Source organism: Poecilia formosa, unplaced genomic scaffold, assembly GCF_000485575.1.
Source record: "Poecilia formosa unplaced genomic scaffold, Poecilia_formosa-5.1.2 Scaffold342, whole genome shotgun sequence".
Classification (NCBI taxonomy): domain Eukaryota; kingdom Metazoa; phylum Chordata; class Actinopteri; order Cyprinodontiformes; family Poeciliidae; genus Poecilia; species Poecilia formosa.
Window position 1 is genome coordinate 628,010 of NW_006800281.1, and position 20,470 is coordinate 648,479.

Genomic DNA, 20,470 nt, shown 5'->3' on the forward strand with positions numbered 1-20,470 from the left:
TTGTTTTTGTTTCGTCAATTACGAGAATAAAGTCATTAGGAGGATGAAGTTATAATTTGAACTTGAGAAATTCTGCTTCTTATCAAGTCCTACTTTGGTATTGCTTTTACAGATAAAGGAATTGGCAGATTACGTCACTTATAACAAGACATTTGACAAGACATGTTATAAGTGAAAAAATTGGCCAATTATTAAGGAGTTATTAACTTAAAATAAGTTCTCATCTTTAGATGAAAAGTTATTTTCAAGTGTCTTATTTCAGGTGTACTAAGCTGTTTGCACTATAAATTAGACCAAAATTACTTGGTAAAATTTCCTGTTTTTGCAGTGTAAAGGCTTCAGACCCCTGAGGTAGGGGAGAGGTTGAGCTGCAAGTGGTGCTGATAGATTAGATCACCCTGAAAAATGAAAACAAAATGCTTCAACATGTGGTTTTCCTGCAGGAGGCGAGTTGGTGGTCCGTCCCAAAACTCACACCCGCGACAGCAGCCGCGGGATGCTCACGCTAACGGAAGAGGAGGCGTCGAGAAGAAGCGGCGGGAGCCCGGCTCAGTCACCGTGCCACTCGCTGCCGTCGGGACGCCCTCGCAGAAGAGAGTCGGAGCCCACTGGACCTCAGAGACCGGTAAGAGACCCAGTCATCCAATCAGAGGAGAGAGTCTGGCGGCATGCGCTGGGGTTGGACAGATGAGCAGAGCGATTGGCTGCAGCCCATGTTACCGCTGCAGCTGTCGTAGTGAGGCGCTGCAGCCACCGTGACTCATTTTTCCACTTCCAACATGCAGTTTAAAGGACAAATCCAGCATGACACTACATTTTGCTAATTCCCACGTTTTGTCCTTTAGTCCTTTGGTTCATAATCCAATTGAAGGCAAAAATATTTTTATCAGTCAGTCAAGTTTATTTGTATAGCACATTTCAGCAACAAGGCAGTTCATCATAAAAACACAAAAATACAAAGTCATAGAATACAGCCAGCAGGTAAGAAAACATTTTTACATTTTGTCAAGTGCCATTATCACACATCACATATGTTGGTCAATGTTTAATTTATTGTGTTTCAAAAGCAACTCTAAACAGGTTGAGTTTTAACTTAGTGTTTCAGCTGTTCTGCAGTTTTCTGGAAGTTTGTTCCATATTTGTGGTGCATAAAAGCTGAATGCTGCTTTACAAATCAAATTTTAAATGAAAGAAATAAGATTCAACATTAAGATATCACAATAATTAAACATTATTGGAGGGTGAATAAGTGATACATTAAACTTTTCATCTAATTTTTGCATCATTTGGTAAAATTTATATTACAAATATTTACTCTTGGCACCTTGAGGTACATCCAGCCAATTCACATTCATGTTTTAGCAGATTAATTATCAGGAGATTGGCTGTGTCATTTTATCTTCTGCATTGTGAATCATTTATATTTTACTTTACTTGCATTTTATTTATTATTTTACCATGCAGCAGAACATTTTCTATTAAGTGTTTACCTAAATAAAATTACATATGAAATAGCTAATGCTTTGGGAAATCAAGAAACAGCAAATTAAGTTTACAGACTAATTAAAACTAACTAACTCTGTGATCAGAATTACAGTTTTTTGGCAGAAATACAGGAACGGATTTTATGCAATTTCCAAATACAAAAAACTTCCCTTGCTGAAAGTGCATTACAGACAACCCACTTTCTTTTAGGATATAAAGCAAAACATCTGGATTCAAGCTGGAATTGTCCTTTAAAACTCCCATGAGAAGCTAACGTACTCCTGCTGGAGTGTGTTTGCAGCTTTAGGCAGCTCTGTTCAGCACCTGAACACACCGCACACACACGTGGAGCGTCCACCAGACTGTCCATTACAGTTTGCAGACTAGCTAGCACAGTGATCATTTCTTTGTCAACTTGTAAACAGAATGAGACGATTTTTTTACTCAAAATAAAAAAAAATTACCATCAGTGAATCCACTGTGGACTACAAAGTTGCTTTAACAATAACACTCTTCAGTGTGGATTCTATTATTGTGTGAGAAGACCTTCACGTTAGCTGAGGATGCGTAAAATGAATTCAGGGGAAACACAAAGATATTGGAAGCCATTTTGAAGGAAACCTGTGATTTATTTAAGTTAAAGAGAGACTTTTAGCAGGTAACAGGAAGGCTAAATATGTTGCAGTTAACTTCTGAATATCTTGAATGTACTGCATTTGGAAATGTTAGCAGCCTTTTTCTTTAAATCATGGTTAAAGTAAAGGTCTGCATTCCCTTACGAGCTGCTAATATCAGTTTAAAATGTGAACTCTGATGATTTTGTTTTTTTTAAATAGTAAAACCCTGTTTTTCCACAACAGCTCTCTACTTTTATAATAAATAATGAGCATAGTTCTTACATCTTTTTAAACTAAAGTTCTTAAAAACAAAAAATGGTATCTTTACATTAAACAAAAAGAAGAGATGATCTGCAAAACTCCAGTTGGTGCACCCTTCTTTTAAGCAACAGCAGGTAATTATTGGAGATTTCAGAAAGTTACTATATTTCCAAAGAGTTTTATGGTTATTATTTTTGCTCGCTTATTATCTTCTAATCACAAATCTTTCAAATGAAGCTTTTAGTTTTGGACAGGCATATTTATAAATTAGTAAAAGTTGGTGTTGTTCATTGCTAGCCTTAAATCAGGGAAAAGCTGAAAACCAACAGGATTTGTTTCCATTTATTATTCTTGACCTTTTTCACAATTTGTTCTTAATTTCTGAGAAACACTGTCTCTGAAAAACTGGATTTTATTATAATTGGTGACCAGCTTCTTGAATGTTTCCACTGGTATTCTGACATATATGCTTGGTAATGAGCTGCGAATCTCTGAAGTTGAATCACCCAGATCTCTAGCTCCCTCCACAGATTTTCTATCAGGTTCAAGTCAGAAGGAAAATGCAAAAAATGTTAAATCAAAGTTTATTTAGGCCCAAATCTGCAAGGGGTGTGAATAATTGCTGCTGTATTTCTACCTTGGAGTATTTTAACAGTTGGAAGAGCGTTTCTTTAGCGTTTTGCTCTCAGTTTGGACGTTGCTACCCCAAGAATGCGCCTTCATGTTGGTATAAAATGTCTCTCAAAATGTCTCTCTCATGATAAAACTCAGATGCAAGGAAAGGCAGGATGTTGTGAACTAGTGTTAATCCACTCAGTAGAATTATTTGTGCATTTTCTGTTTGCATAATGAGCATAAATGCTAACCTGATTGGTGCGGCTGGTTCATGTCTAAGAGTCTTGTGATTCACGTCTTGGACTCGGTGATGAAGCTTGTGGATGCTGGCGATGCTCTGCTGTGTTTTCTGAAATTATTCACACATGATGTTGGAACACTGTAAAACATTTGAAGGTGGTTTAACTGAAAACAAAAGTCCACCTGCTGCCTGGAAAATGTAATTTAAGTCACAAGAAAATTTTATTGGTTTTAACTCAGAAATTAAAGTTCATAAAGTTGATTTAACAACAAGAGACAAGTTGTTTAAACGTTTTTAAATTTCATTGATCTTGAATTGAGTTTTAACTTAAAGCTGCAATTTAATCCAAATATTTATTTCACAATATGTAAGACAAAAAAATACTTCCTCTTCTAGTTAAGAGTCACATTTCTCTACTACTTTACTCATAATATCAAGTTAAAATTACTATTTATTTTACTTTTGAATAACTTAATTTCCTGTTTGAACAAAATTTCTGATCTGATAATGAATTTTGTTAAACAGCACAATTAATTCTGCTCAGAAACATTTAGTGTGAAAAGGAAATAAAAATTAACATTTGCCTTAAAACACAGAAGTTAGATCGATGTCACGCACTTCCATTTCACTCACGGTGCAACACAGGATACAAAACATGCCCCTGAGCATTCTGGGAAATTAAAATTAAACCCTGCCCTAAAACATCTACTTTATTCAACTCATGGAGGTTAACACAACTTATTGTTGTAAATTTATCTTTTAAAAACTCACAAATTTAGGTTCACAATCTAAAAGTCACTAAATTTATTTGGCTTGAAGAGTAGAAGACAGTAGACACAACTAAATGTGGCTCAAATGTTTTACAGTGTAGTTCTGTCAGTGAAAGCATGGAAACATACTGTGACATGAAACCTGCTCCGTATCGTACATTTAACGTCATTCTGGATGAAAACACTATCTGACTGAGTGGGAGGAAGTAAGTGTGTGTCTGTGTGATCTGAGTGGCTTATTGTGTTAAATGTAACCATTGTTTTTTTTTTAGCTGGAGTGTTTTATTGGTTGTAGGGATGAATGTGAAATCATAATTATAATTGCGGTTTTAATTATTCTGTAATGATGAAATTGTTCCTCTCACGGTGATGCAACATATCGTTACATGAAACCTTCAATTAAAACAAAGATTTGTACCTAGAACAGATCACAATTAATGCATACACAAAGTTTAGGGATTTTATTTAATTTATTTTTTAAATGGAGATTTATTAAGTAAAAAGAGAGCAGGTTGTTAGGCAGACTGTTTTGAATGTTTCAAATAAAGACATGTTGGTTTGGTTGGATCTTCATGACGAACTGAACGAAACATTCATTTTAAATTGAAAAATATTTTTATTTTTCCCAAAATTAAATTAAATGTCAGTGTAACTTATGTTAGCCAAGTATCCTCAAACAGTCACTGTGGATCTCTGGTAGCAGTCAGTCCTGCAACCAATCTGTAGAGGCCTCTGACTGAAGACTGTTGATGTTTAACTGCAATGATTTGCTAAAAGCTCAATTTCTGAACACCAGAGACAATATTCCATGGATATGTGCCTGGATGCCACCATCAGTTGTTATCAAGCACTGCTAATCCATCTCAGTTGCTTTTGCCACTTCTCCTTAAATCTCTGACTGGCCGTTTGTTTAGAAAACCAGGTAGAGACGTTAGAATCGGGGAAATGATGTCGCCCATTATGATTTAAACGTCCTCCTCTCTGCTCTGCATCCATGACGCCTTCGTTTCAAATCCTCCGGGATCAGAGGTCATAGTTCAGATATTATTTGGGCTCTTTAGATGCTTGCAGATGTAATATATGACCTTGTTTTCACAATTACCCATCATAACAACAAAGGTAAAAAATTAACACCACAAATCCTTCCAGCTGCACAGCATCCAAAACCAGAGGGAATAATTGTCAACGCTTCAACCACAAAATGGTGACCAAAGTCTACAAAAAGAATAAATTTGCACATTTTGCACTAAAAAATGTTAAAAACCAAAGAACCATTGTTTACAGTTTGAGCAGACTCTTGCTGTGTTTAGTCTAAAAAAAGCACATCTCAGTGAATTATTTTAACTTCCTTAAATGTTGCTAATTGAGTTAATAAACAGAACATAAAACATGAGCTCATTTTATGAATCGGTTTTAATAATTAGGTCGTAGAATGCTGCTGCCAGTGGATTGTACAAATAAATGTTTAACTGTTACCAGAGTCTCAATATTATTTTAATTGGATGTGAAAAAATTAGCATATGTAGATTTTTTTGTTGTCGTTGTTAGGAGTTCCAGACCGAGGCACTAAAATTACAATTTAATCTAAATTAACTGCTTTCTTTGGTTATAATGGGCCAAAATTTGAATATTTATTTACCCAAACGAAAACAAATGGATCTGTTTAGCATGTGGAAAATATGCAGTAGATTTGTTTGTTGTTTGTTACAGCAGGTTAGTGCACAGGCTAATTTTCCTAGCCACTCAATTACCCTGTTTAGCTTAGCGTAGCTTAACTGTATTTTAGTGCCAATATGCTAACTCGATTCATTTTATCAACATAAAGTGAAAATTAATGGACCATTATAGTATATAAATTGGAAACTGCTGTTTAATCACCCCTTTTTCTCCAATATGTTGTGCAATAGTCTGAGGTTGCTTTTTCTTTTTGTTATCAACCTGCCATTGAGACTAGAGATGCAAATAATTGCATGTATTATGCATGCATAATACATGCAATTAATATGTAATGTCAATTAGTGTGTGATCAGGCGCCTCTTGGCTGCTTCTCTGATTAATGCTCACTTTGCCTGGCCTCTCAGTTTATGTCAGGGATGTCCAAAGGGTGGAACGAGGACCATTTGTGGCCCCTAAACCTATTTTAGACGGCCTCCGACTGCAATTCAAGAATAACACAAATTTAGCCCCCCAGCACAGGTGTTTCATTTAGGTGGGAGCTTTTAATTGGTATCCATTTTGTAAGTATCCATCTTTAAATATACAGACATAGATTGATCAAAATCTTGCTTTGTTTTTCCCCAAACTGACTCAATTTTTGCAATTTTTGTCAATAAACACTTGACAAATATTTTCTTTAATTGGGCAAATCTGAAAAACCCTTTAAGTTTGGGCTCTACAACAGTTTACACATCTCTGTCCAACAAAAAAATCTGACTACTTGATTTGTTTAATTAAACATTTACATTATCAAGTGAGTAAAAATAAATTACAGCATAAGTTCATTATAGATATGACATTTTTTGCCTCTAAAGTCCTTTTGACTTGACAGATTTGGCCCCAAAAGTTTGTACACCCCAGCTTTAAGTGGACGGCCATGGCTTGGTGGGTTTGTGAGGAAGTTTCATATTCCTTTTATTTACTCTGTGTAGCGTTTAAGATATTCCTTTATAACCTAAACCAGCCCTGACTCGCCTGCCTGCTGCGTTCCTCCGGCTTCATTATCGTTTTCTAGAAACAAACTCAGATCAGCTGGATGCAAACTGGGTTTAAACTCCAGAGAAAAATGGATTTTAATGTTTATAGTCATATTCTATAAACTGAAAAGTTAATTAATTAAAATAAATCGGTTCACTGAGTGAAACATCACGTAAATTATTACAGATGGTTTTCAAGCCTTTATTTCTGTTAATTTTGTGCTTACAGCTCATGAAAACATATTTAAGATTAAAATATATTAGATTAATAAAAATATTTTTAATACAATTATATGAAAGTATGTCTAATATTGTCTTAAATTTTACATTTTATTTTCAGACTTATTCTGAATAAAAAAATACTTTATCTGAGTACATATTCTAATAATTTATTGAATATTCCTCTTTTTCTTTCTGCATTTTTCTGAATTTGATTTTCGTGTGACGCTCTATTTGGAGAGTTTGTATCGGAGGAAAGAGGAATGCGTGTCACCAGTTACTCTTTGACCTTTACCTGGATTTCACATTGTGTTTCCATTTTATTTTCCTTCTGCAGGATTTTCCTCATGGGTGTGGTGATTTCTTGTTTCTTTATCCATTTTAATCATTTAATTTCACTTGTAAATTTATGTCACCATTTGACTCCATTCATCATGGGCTTTTTCAGTTAATTATTGACACATCTGGTCCTCCATACTCGGTGGCTGCTGTTTGAAGGCTGGATGTTTTATCCCAGTGTGAAAATGAAAATGTGTGCACAGATCCGTTAGCAAGCTCTGCTTCATTTTTTTCTTTTTTCGTTTTGTTTTTTGTTTGGCCAACTGTCACACTAGATCATAACCAAGCTCGTCTGCCACCAACCATCGAGGACCACAGTTTATTTTTTATTTTTTCTTTGTTCCTCCTCTCCAATTCTTTACCCCCTTCTACATAACTACTGATGCCTTTGCCCCCAACTTATCGCTTTAAAAGTACACAGTATGTCAAGTTTGACTCACCTGAGGAGACAAAGAAAAGAGCGAGGGGGCCATTGGGATCAACACAAGAAGAAATAAAGTGATGTTTCGGGGTAAGCACAGTTTAGGACTAGTCCTGTACCTCTGTTTTCTCACTCCGTTTCTGTTCTTCCTTTTTCTTCTGTTCAGACATGTTTTTTTTTTTAGTTTTATTTCCCCCTCTTCCCTTCGTTGTGTGTCTGTTTTGTGTGCTTGATGACTCCATCTCTCTTTTAAGTTCCCTGATTTGTTTGCATCTTCAGTGGTAACTTTTCCTTCAGAACGAAAAAGCCGAAACCTGTCGAGGCTCAGGCTGACGTAGATTAGTGAGACAGTGTGTGCAATGCTTGTGCTGGTGACTTTTTGTTCCTTTAGCGTGCTTCTTTGTGGGAGAAATGTTTTTCTGAACTTTTTTTTCTTCGGATGCTAGTCTGACTAATCACAGCTAAAACGCTTAAACGCCCCCTGTTAGGAGTTTTCTTTAGCTTCTAACTAGTAGTTATGAAAAGTAGCCTTAGATAGAGCCAGAGTTACACCAACATCCCCTCAGCTTCTCTCCCCAGGCTCCTCCCCACATGACCTTTGACCAATCAGCTGCAGGCTTTAGATATGTGAAAGCATCCACCTGCTCTCTCATGTCTAATGTCTGTCAGGGAGGGGGAGGAGACAGAAACAACCTGTTTAATAAATGTTTTTAATATGAAAAGAGTCAATTTCCACTCTTTAACCTCCTCTTCCTCCCTCTGTCTGATTGGTCTGTTTGCAGTTGGAGGAGGACAGACACCAAGCGCGGCCCAATCAGCTGAGGAGGCTGGCCTCCTACGTCTTCTCCTCCTCCACCCTGGAGACGGAGCAGTACCCCCACGCCGGTGGCAGCTTCATCCAGAGGAGCCGCTCAGCCGAGAGCAGCCCCGCTCACGCCACGTCCGCCACCGCCTCGGCCCGGCGCCGGCACGCCGGCACTCTGCCGATGCCTGGCAGCCCGCGGAGCCGGCACTCGGTTCTGAACGTGTCGAGGTCGCAGCTGCAACAGATGCTAGCCAGGCTCATGAACAAGAACAACAATAGCTGAGAGGACTGAGAAAAGGACTCAAAACACACACACACACACACACATATATATATATATATATAAATACATTTAACAAACACAGATGTGTACAGCCATAGGTTCAGAGACGAACAGAGCACACAAACACAGAGATGCAGGAGTGGTCAGAGAAGATTTTGGGCCTGGGCTGAACTTTGCCACTTTTAGGTGCTTCATCATTTAAAGTGACTTCTCATGCAAATACGTTTGTAAGGGAAGCAGAAAGAAAATGTAAAAGAAAAAAAAACTCCCAAAATACACTAATTTACAAGACAATGGTCCAAAATAATAGTGTTTTTGTGTTTAGTTGTCTTTAATCTCACCACCACACTAATTAATGTTCTGAACCAGAATGAGATTCTGATTATTAAAATACTACATCAAACTACTTAATTTCAAACAGAAAACAAATGATACCACCGCTACATTTTTGAGATGTACTGATCATCAACAGATGCTTGTTTATTTTGGATTCGCAGACTCATGTAGAATAACCTCCAACTAAATTTAGCAGCAGTTTTTAGTGCTAATTGAGTAGAATATCATACATATTTGCTTTTCTCCTCATTATAGACTAACATAAGTATAACCAGCAGCTGATATTAGCTGGTTTGTCCTTCAGATTTTACATCCTGACTGCATTTCCCAGCCTGAAATCAAACCAAACAACTGAATTTGTTTTTCTTTTAAGCAAGAAAAACATCTTACGCTGCGCTCCACACAGCCTTGGAAAACTCTACTTTGGCACTTTCTCTGGCATTAAAGGGAAGATAAGATTTTATAAAGGAGTGACAGGAAATGTTAGCAGGTTTAAGACTGTAACTTTCTAAAACCTTGATGTATTTTCGTACCAGTGACCAGCCCATGCCAAGAGTAGGGAATGTATGAAAAATGTAGAGCATTTGGCTAGCAAGAAAAATTAGTTTTTTGTTTTTTTGCGTAGATACCACCTGGCCAGCTCTGGTAACATCTTACACAGATATGAATGTGCACATAAACCAACAAAATCGCAGCACACTGGAAGGTCATACAAGCCATATCACCAACACGCAGCGGTACAGCTGTGTTAATAAACACACAGATTCATACATCTACACAGACGTAGCTCTAGAAACTGTTTTTTTTTCTATTCAAGAAGAAAAAGAAGGAGGAATATTGAGAATATTTTTCATGCAATAAACTCCAGGAGCCACTCAGCATCGCCCAAGTTGCGCTCGCCACCGACCTGGCAGGCTGGTGGAAACAATGTGAAACTCAAGACTTCCCGTTTTGTGAAGAAGAGGAGTTTGAAACCGAGTGGAGCTGCTAAGAGACTGTTAAGCTTTACAGTTTTTTGCGCATTTTTTATTTTTTTTTTATTTTTTATTCCGTCATCATTTTTTGCCTAAAACAGAGGAGCGATCGTAGAGGTATGCAGGTCGTCCCAGCGATCAGGCTTTTGCACGAAGACTTTTGGAGTCTCGACATCCCGCTCACAGAGCAATACGCTGCTGCTGCTGCTGCTGCTGCTTCACATCATGTCTTTACCTGCACAAAACCCAGTGATCCAAGTGTCTCGTCCTGATTCCTGCCTCATTAAATGTTGTGTGTGAAAGCAGTGAACTGTTTGGAAAACGTCTGTCTGAAGGTGTAGGAGGTGATTTACAGTAATCTTAGACAGAAACTGAAAGTAAAGCAGAACAGAAATGTCAAATAAAGCAACTAAACAAAATCTTGGCATTCTTTAAACAACTAATTATTACACACTGGCATTAAATGCAGTTTAAAAATGTACTAAAGAAATAATATATGTTCTAAATAAAAGCATCTCCTAACTTCAGTAACTCCACAACAAGAATAAATATAAAGTCCAAACCAATGAATAGTCTGAAACCAGGATGTCAAACTCATTGTCATTTTGGCCATTTCAAAACCCTGAATGTTCTTAAACCAATTAAACTGTTAAAAATCTGCTGTTCCTCCAGGGTTTTGTGATTAAGTGTTTTTTTGCAATCAAAATCACAAATTCTGTAGTGATTATTTGGAAATATTTGCGCTAACATCTGATGTTAAACTTTATTTTTTATTACTCGCCGTATCTGTATAGTTACGGACTGTAACTTCACATCAAGTGAGGCTGTGGCAGAAGTCACTTAAACTCAATGGTTCTGACCAATTTTGAGAAGATTTGCAGTAAAATCAAACAGTGACAAACAGTTGATTTTGTGTGAATTTTGAGGTTTTGTGGAAAACTGGAGGGACTTATTGATGTAAGTTGGAGTCTAGAGGGCCCCTTAAAAAGCTACTTCGGGCCAGATTTGGCCCCCGGGCCTTGACTTTGACACCTGTGGTCTAAAACATAACACAACAAAATCTCATACTTTTTGCAAAAACAATTTAGAAAATGAATACAAGTACTAAAATTTACCGTTGCAGTTGTTGATCAAATAATGACTAGTTTGTTTTGTGATTCACATATATTTGAATTCTTTTAAATTGAAATGTTTACGTTGCTGTGACAGCAGGCTGTATGGATCCAAACGGCGAACTTACAGCCCGCTGTGTCTGTGTGAATGACGTGAATGCGTATTTTTATGAGCTGTTTGTTTTACATGACCTTCGCGGTCGGAAGGGGCTGCGTATCGGAGGCTGGTGCTGTTTGTTTTTTACTTTAGATACACAGATGACGTGATAGAGTTTCCTTTTTCTGACACTTTGATTGTTAGGTCTGTCATTTGAGGTGTGTGTTTTTCCAAAGGCTTGCTGACATTTTAATGTGTAAACCTCTGTTTAAGGAGCCTTTCTTTCTTCTGCAGGCCGTTGGAGTCTTAGCCAACGATCCTACTGAACGTCCTGCAGTAGAAAGTTTCAGATATCCTGTGATAGATATTTTAGAAGTCCTTTCTACTGTGAAAGAATTGTTGCTAATGTTCAACTATATCTCCTTTTTTATCCTGTTGGTTTTTAGTAGAGGGTTCAGCCAATCACTGTAGATGTTGCACTGGTGTTTCGTTCACTAAATACTTCAGAAGTAGTTGGGGAAATAAAATCGTGGTCCGCCAGCTGCTGCAGTGCGAACACAAAGAAGTATATTTATAATAGTTTAAAGAAATTGGCCCTAAACTCAATTAGATATTTTGCCAAACAGACAAAATTAAAAATGTTATTATAGCTGTTTGTAATGCATCGTCTTTACAACTGGAAGTTTTAGAAATCTGAGATAGCGGCCTCTTTTTCTTTTCTGACACATTTTCCTTGAATTCATGTTAGTAATGTCACCCATAGCACCACCTACTGGCACGGCAAGGGAATGTCAGTATTTCTTTTACTCCAAATTTCAAAGCTTATTTGAGTGGGTTTTTTTCAACAAGTGTGATATTTACAAAGATAATATAAAAAAAGATCTGATTGGAGACAGAATGTAGCATTTATTTGAGAGACAGACGAGTTTTGAGGTTTTGTGACAGGGTGGATGCATTTGTTCTGAATGATTGTGAAGTTGTGGCGTCGGTCAAGAGGAACGCACGTCAAGAACGCCGTGTTGCGTCTGTTGGTGTTTAAACGCGTTGGATGAGTTGTGTTGAAGTCTGACCGGACAGAACCAGAAACTTGGACTGGAGACGTGGAAAGTTGAGCAGAAGTGTTGACCTTTATGAACAGATGATCACTATCATCACGTTTAGGAGCAGTTAGCCCAGCAGCCAGATGTCAGGTCATTTCAGAAGTTATGAAGTTGTCAACACAGAAACCAACAGGAGTAAAAGCAACGCTAGGCTCGCTGCTTCATTTCCTACCCATTTCTTAAATTTCCATCAAGTCACATTTTTCTGTTGCATTTGAGTTAAATCCAAGTCTTCCAGATGACACAGTTTCAGGCATCAGTAAAAATGCAGTTAGAGTTTCATGTTGGAGTTGCTGTAAATGTTTTGGTATTTACCTGCAGAGGGCGTTTATTAGTACCAGTGGTTTATGTTTTTCTATTTCCGACTGATCTGAAGGAGGTTTACCTGCTTTGTAAATAGTATGCAGTGGTTTGCTGTATCTTAAAATGTATTTAAAGGTGAGTTTTGAGTAGCTCTAATAATTTTCTTTAGATTATATCTTCTTTCTTCCATTGTGCTTCCTTTTTCATCACAGTTTTCTAACATTACTCTTGCACTTTATCACAGTAGGCTAGACTCGGGGATCAGGTTGGGGCAGACGGGCTCACTATATAACTGCAATTAGCAGATGCAATAAGTTATATGTGTGGCATTATCAAAGCTAATATCCCACATATAAATATTATATATCTTATATTTAGTTGTCATTTTACCCATTCATAATTTTTTTTGTGGGAATGCGTTTACTCAGACCTGAAGTCTGGATGAACTCTCCCTCAAAATGAGTTCAAGAGAAATGTTTTGGGTAATCAGTTGCTGCTCATTTCCCCCTTTCAAACTGATATGAAACATTTCGCTGCTGTGAATTAATTCTGACAAACCTTTTTTATCAGATGAACCATGTTGAGATTTATCAACTGGGATATTTAGACCTTTTCGAACAGTGTCTCCCACTCCAGTCCTTCATTAAAATCAATGCCTTGTATGAGTTTGTAAAAATAAAACACTACATTTCACCCGTATTACATGGTTTACATTAGTATTGTGACTGTGTCTTAATTAATCACTCAACAATAGTGTTTTATAGGAGTTTTTGCTGGTTGGACACATCCAAAAAAGGAAACACGTCTTGCTCCTTGGTGAGCAGTTTTCCACAGTGCTAGGCTACGCTAGCATGTTTCTTCTGTTTTGATATGACTCAGTAATGGCTCATCTATCAACATGTTTCGGTGTAGTCCAAGTTAATTAAGGGTAATAAAACTTTCTGAACCTGTTGCTGTTTTGCTTTGGAAACTTGGCGCTTTGAAGCTCTTGAAACTGAAAGATGAGCGTTTCATTTCCAGCTGGCAGGTAAAACTAACTTAAAAGTTAACTGCACTAACCCTAAAGCAAAAATTATAAACATTAGCTTTAACAATGTCAAAGCGCTACACCATCACGGTATTTAGCAGAAGCTAATCCCACAGCGTTAATTCAGCCATGTTGATACCCACAACATGTGTTACAACATAGAGTATCTCCTTAAACAAGATCAAGTTTGTTATCCCACACTTACCTGAATAGTTGTGCTTCATAAAATGATTATTTGCAACAGACTTTTCCCTCTGGTTTCACAGTTTTTTGACTTGAATATTGCTAATTCTGTTTCTGATATTGGCTAGTTTACCATAGGAGGGCGAGAGGAAACAGTCTTCACCCACTTCAAAATAAGAGCATGGCTACATAAATCATTCTTAGCCACAACTTTAACATAATAGTATGCTTTATTCAACTGAAAGTTAACAAAACAACCAATCAAATTAGCGTTTAAGAATTTAATTGGGAAAATTAATTTAGGGTTAGCAAAAACGCAAAGTAAAAAATTTATAGGAAGTGTGCCGACCACTGCAGATAACTATCTGGGAGATGAACTGTTTGGAGTTGGAGGAAACCGCAACAGCCATTACAGCCTCTGTTTCACTGTGAACAAAGCAATGAGTCTGCAGTAAAGCAATAAAATAAGTAACACATTTTAAAAATTGTAATGAAACTTGGAGCTGCACAGCTTGCTGAAGGAGTGGCTGAGTTAAAATCAGAAACTACTCCAACAACAGGTATTGATCAGGAACTCCAGTACTGATGATTTAAAAATACTCTGATTGTTTCATGGAGCCGAACACCTGAGATTGGATTGTGACATCCCCCCAAAACTGTCATCACTTTCCAATAAGATTCAATCCACTTGGTTGATTTTGTTACAAATAAGCACGATTATTTTAGCTTATTTAATTTTTCACTCTGCAGCAGCAGATCATCCTGTGTAACCTTAGATTTGGCTGCTTTACTGAAACAAACGCAGAGCAGTTTGTTTCCTTTAAACTGTGGCATCATGTTGCAACAACAGATCTTTCTGAAGGGAGCAGATGTTTTATCTTGTCTTATCGTGTCTTCTTCTTCCAAAGCAGCAGCCTTTGGTTTGCCATTGTTGGTGTCATTTTAGGTGATCCTACAACGTGACTTGAAAACATGACTTCCTGAGACAGAGTTGGATCTTTACTTTGTGCAATGAAAGCCAAACTGTTGCTTTCTCGACGTGTTAAAAGGGCTACATTAGCTAAATATGCACCTCTTGCTTGTTAATTGTATTAAAGGCTTTTTTCGTCTATTGATGCTCACAGCAGCAGCGGTTTGGTGAGGAGATCGCCTGATGTTGTTTTCCTGCTGCTTCACGCTGAGTTCAGGATGCCCTGCCTGTTTTATACTTTGCATAATTTTATAGTACAACCTCTTGGAGAATGTACAAAGTGGACTAGCTACTAACTCAGAATCTAGTTTTGTTTGCTAGCTGATTTATTGATTTACTGTGCTAAGATTGTCACCGATTAACGCTTATCCTGTATCGTATTTAAAGCAGTGCCGCACTGACGCACTAACGGGCCGGAGGAGCCTCGCTGTGTGCTTGACCTGCTGACGACACCAAGATGAATTTAAAAAATAAAAAAAGGCGATAGGCTGCATTTCTGACAGTTTTTCTTATGAAATGACTGACCGCTGACTGTCACCACTCTTTGCATGTGTTTGTGCGTCACACTCTTCTGACTGTAAAATGACTACAATCAGCACTGTACTGTAATGACAACACAAACACAGTGAACATTAGCCTCTGGTCGCAAGATGTCTGTGATACTTTATTTTACTTTTTTATTGTTTTTGTAAATAGCTACTACTTGAGGAGATACTCACGGATCAGAACTGCTGAGCCCAGAGCTGGTGGGAGTAGCCATTTTGGTCCAACACTGAACTTTTGTCACACCTTTTATACTCCACTGTTATATTTATTGTGGTCAAAATAATAAAAAAAAAAACTAAAAGTTCTCTTAACTAACTGGTAAACTTCTCAATGTCTTGAAAATACGAGAGAAAAACAAAATTTGTTTTTCTAAACTGTTCCTTATTGTAAAATGAAGTGGCTAGCTATTGCATAAATGATCTGTCATTAAAATTAAAGTATAGCAAAAACAAAAATATAGAAAATTGCCAGTGTGATGAAGTTAGGCCTCTCAATAACAAATTTTACTGGATAATAAATTGTCCCAGACGTCATTCTTACGTTGTTGTTGTTCAGACGTTTTTGCGATAAACGATAATATTGTTGAGACAATTTTCAGGCAATACAACGGAAAAGGCTTAATAATGCAAGAACACATTCTCTAAGATGAAAAAACTTTAAATTTTTAGTGAACATTTAACACTGGAATTGGAAGACATTTTAAATATCCAAAATAAACAACAGAAACAACAAATAAAATTAATTATGAAGTCTCTGTAAACAAAATTGTCCTTAAAAACAAGTGCTGGTTGAGACCAAAGCACCAAACTGAAGACTTTTTGTCATCCAGTTTTTGATAGAAAGAGAAAAACGACAAATCATGCATAATTATTGAACTAGTTTTAAGTTATCATGCAACTAATCAATTTATTTATTGTGACAGGCCTAGATAAAGTATAACACTGCTAAAGTTGAAAAAGGGCTTTAAAATTTGAGTTTAATTTTGATGTTACGATAAACTAAATGTTTTTGCTCATATAGCAGCATTTGTCAGATAAAAATAAATGTTTTAATTGCATAAAGAAATCCAGGATTTCAGTACTTATTTATGAACTATGAACACGTTTATGTACTGAAAATGTCTTTTTCAGTCAATCAAAATTTACCGAACTGTTTTGGGATGTAAATAAATCTGTTTTTTGAATCTCCAACCAAACCATAAAACTAGCATAAATACTCACATAATTTATAGAAATGAAATCTAAATGTTTTATTGCATACTTGAATAAATGTTTTTTAGACTTGATGGAGAGTCGTTGTATAAATATCGACCGTAGGGAGAGAAACCTCTCTTGTCTTTAGGATTGTGCACCCGTTCCTCACTTGATTTATTTTGTCCCGTTCACTGATTTTGCAAGTCCAAACAAAATCTCTTCACTTCACGCTGAATTGTTCCTCTTATTTATTAAAAAATTGCATTTAAATACTTTAGGAAGTCGTTTCTACTGTGAAAGATCTTCTGGTCTCGATGGGGCTACGTTGACGTGCTAAAAGAGCCTTGAAGGCGACTTTTCATGTGACTGAACGGACAATAAAAAATAAAATGAAAGGATTTTATAAAACTGCTCAACGACCCGTCAATGTTTTTGCAATAAAAGTCGAGTTTCTTTGTGGAGGAGAAGAAAAGTGAAGAGCTTTCCGTGTCTGTTTGGTGTGATGATCCGTGAGTGTCTTTCCGTTGTATAAAACATGTATAAGCATTTGTTTTCTATCACAATATTATTGTACAGTACTGCTTGTATAATTTACAGGTAAAGCATGTATTTTAAACTTTTTTAAAACCCAAACAATAAACGGTGTAAATATATACAGAAATGTAGGCAGTAATTAGGTTTGCAGTTAAACTCTAATAGCATGACAGGTAGCGGGGTTTAGTATATATATAATGTACAGGCTGTATGATGAATCTTTATGAGGGGAAACACTTGAAAATCACCTGATATTAGACTTTGTGCTAAAGATAAGCTCTGCAATGCATTTTTTGTGCCTTTTATATCAATGTATGTAATCTAGACAATCTTGAAAAAGCTTGTGTACAACCAAAATGAAAATAAAATGGTTCTGTGGCAAATGGATTGGTTGGAGTCAGATTTTTATTCTTAATTTTTCGGCACATTGTTTAATTTTTTTGTTGCTGTGAAGTTAAACTGGAATCATATTTTAAAAGAAATTCAGATTTTTTTGCCGGGGCCGTTCACACTGCCAGTAAATGCGACCTGTATGCGCTCTGCAGTGTAAACGGCCAGACGACCTGAAAGTGTCCCACATGCGCACTAGAGGGCGCAATAGCGTCAGCGTTCTCAGTGTTCTGCCAACCACCATGAAAAGAAGAAGTGCTCAGTGCGGAAGTAAACATGGAGGCTAACGGTGGAGCTTAGCTTGCATATTATAAGTTGTTGTCCGGCCGGAGCAGCATATTAACAACTTAATCCTCATATAATCCGTCATGGTTGTTGTTTTTCTTCCCACTTGCGCTTATCAGGACGCAGAATAGTGAGATTTGTTGAGAATCAGTGACGTTCAGTTCGGATGAAGGCGACCTGGACGTTAGGTCGCATTTGAATTGGATACGTATCGGATATGGGTCACATTCAAAAAGAATCCGACCTGTGCTGTTCACACTGCCATGAAAAGATCGGATACAGGTGGCATTACGTCAAAAAAATCGGAATTGGGTCTCTTCAGACTGCAGTGTGAACGCATCCTGATTGGTTGTTTTTGACCGGAAAGTGTTGCATTTTTGCAAATTGCTAAAGTAGCACTGGGAGGAAGTGGAAGAACATTATTTATTTATCAGATTACTTGTCTCCAATGACAGTTTTAACAAAATATGTTTTTATTCACAATAAAGAATTATATTGACTTGACTTGGAAATCTGCTCACTCCTCAGCGGCTTTAGTCCGGCTGAAGGAAGGATGTCATGTCTCTTTTAAAACTACAAAACATCTGCCATCAATCAATCAGTTACTGGAACTCCTTGAAAACAATTACACCAGACTGAATAAAAGCATTATGTGTTTTCTAATCACAAAATATACACAATAATATGTCCATCTAACTTCTGAAATGTGTTTGTGGAGCCCTCACATCAATAGTCCATCGATCCGAACAACAATGTTCCTCAGTGCTGAGGCATCTTCTGCTGTTTTGGTTGAGCAAAGTAGGAGGGACGACCGCTCCAAGATGGCCGCCGTATTTCCTGCACCGGAGCAGCCAATGCACGGTTTACTCATATATTATGTAATAAAATATTGTTTTGTCCTTTTTGCAGGTCTTGTCGCCCACGGAGCAGAACATCCCGTCTCCGTCATCTCCAGACTATCGAACAAAAGCTCAGGGTGATGAGATGGAGCACTTCCACATCCTTCCTCAGCTGCAAGCCAAGAGGGCCGACTTTCTCACCGTCATGCTGACCGGTACACTGCCTCAGCGCAGGAGCTTCGCCACGCCCGACGAAGAGGTACCAGAACCTCCTGGGCCGAAAGACGACGACGTCACAAAGAGCGAGTCCAACAGCGAGGCGAGTCAGAAAAGCACCGAGCGCAGCCAGGATGCTGCACCTTCAACACTGATGGCGGAGGACCAGAGGGGCCCGAGGGAGCACGCTTCGGCTGCTGATGCAGACCCGGATCTGGAGGACGCATCCAAAACTCTGGTTCTGTTCTCGCCCGGAGACACTCGCAAGTCTCCCTGTGGCGGGGAAGCTGTCCTGGAGGGGGAACTGGCCACGCCAAATGCTCTAAATTCTCGTAATGACCGCTTACTGACCGGGGAGGGGATTCAGCCTGAACTGTCCGAGACGGGCCGCCTGTCACCGGCCCTCCGCTCAGAACTGAGACCTTCCACTCCCATCGCTCCTGGGTCACCGCCCTTTACCAAAGTCGAGCGCACTTTCATTCACATCGCAGAGACGTCACACCTCAACGTCATGTCGTCCAACGGTCACTCTGCGAAGGAGAGTGACCGGGAAGTCTTAACCGCCACGAGGGAATCGGCTGCAGACGTTGACAGCCAGGAGCAGGAAGTTGCATCATTGTTGAAAGAGACCGGAGGGGAGAGTGTGCCGGACCAAACCAGTACAGAGGCTAAGCAACCAAAAACCGAAAACGGCCCGTCAGCCGTCTTTCCCATGTCCATGGACTCCTCCTCTAAAGGCACCTCACCGGTTTACGATCGTAAAGATCCGTCCCAAGAAGCGAAGAAGCAGCTATCGTCCAGCGAGGAAGCTGTAAAGCTCCACCCTGCTGGGTCAGAACCGTTGGTGAGCGCCAAGCCCAGAATCCGGAGCAGAATCCCAATCCTAATCTCTGAAGAGGACTCGGGCTCAGAGCAGTCCTCCTCCCTCTCGGCCCGATTTCGGCTCCAGCAGCGCGCCCGGCAGCTGGACCTGGCGCGCCTGCTGGTTCAGAAGCAACATGGCCGCTGGATGAGGAGGAGGATGCTGTCCGGCACGTCTTCATCGCTGTCATCGGGGGACGACGAGCGCTGGAGGGCGTCGGAGACTTTATCCACGACGGGGTCGGAGGAGGACGTGCATGTCTCGGATGAGTCCAGGAGGAGTTCACGTCTCAAACCGACTGAAGAGCAAGGCTCCAAAGACTGCAGGAGCAAAATCCCTCGACCTGTCCCCCCCATAAAAAGACCACCAGGGGGCGCCGCTGCTGCTGCTGCTGCTTCTCCGCTCTCTTTACCAGATGCCAAAAATACAAAAGGAGCTTCATCTGTCATCAATGGGTAAGCCTGTTTTTATTTATATATGGCACCTTTTAGCTAAAGGTAATTATGTACATAATGATAAAAACAACACACAATAGCTTAAAAATGTAATAAATATTAACTATAATAATTAAAAACCTGGGTTTTTAAACTAGTTTTTAAAAAAATTTAAGGTTTGACTGTTCCTGCCGCAAACAGGTTTATTTATATAAAAACAGGTTGAAACTGCACCAGCGCACTGACACATAAAAATAATAGAGTATAATAAAACTAGAAAATTCCTGCAGAAATTTTAAGGGGCCTGCCCAGTGTGCCCA

General features: G+C 38.5%; 1 protein-coding gene across 5 annotated transcripts in view; it reads left to right on the plus strand.

Moving 5' to 3' along the window:
• Positions 1-20,470, plus strand: part of ttbk1a (tau tubulin kinase 1a) — a 55,219-nt gene that overhangs the window by 32,212 nt on the left and 2,537 nt on the right. For all 5 annotated transcript variants that reach the window (XM_007574032.2, XM_016661769.1, XM_007574031.2 and 2 more), the window contains 2 exons: positions 444-625; positions 18,709-20,171. In XM_007574032.2, coding sequence (XP_007574094.1) covers positions 444-625; positions 18,709-20,171 — 1,645 coding nt within the window. The remainder of the gene's footprint in view (positions 1-443; positions 626-18,708; positions 20,172-20,470) is intronic.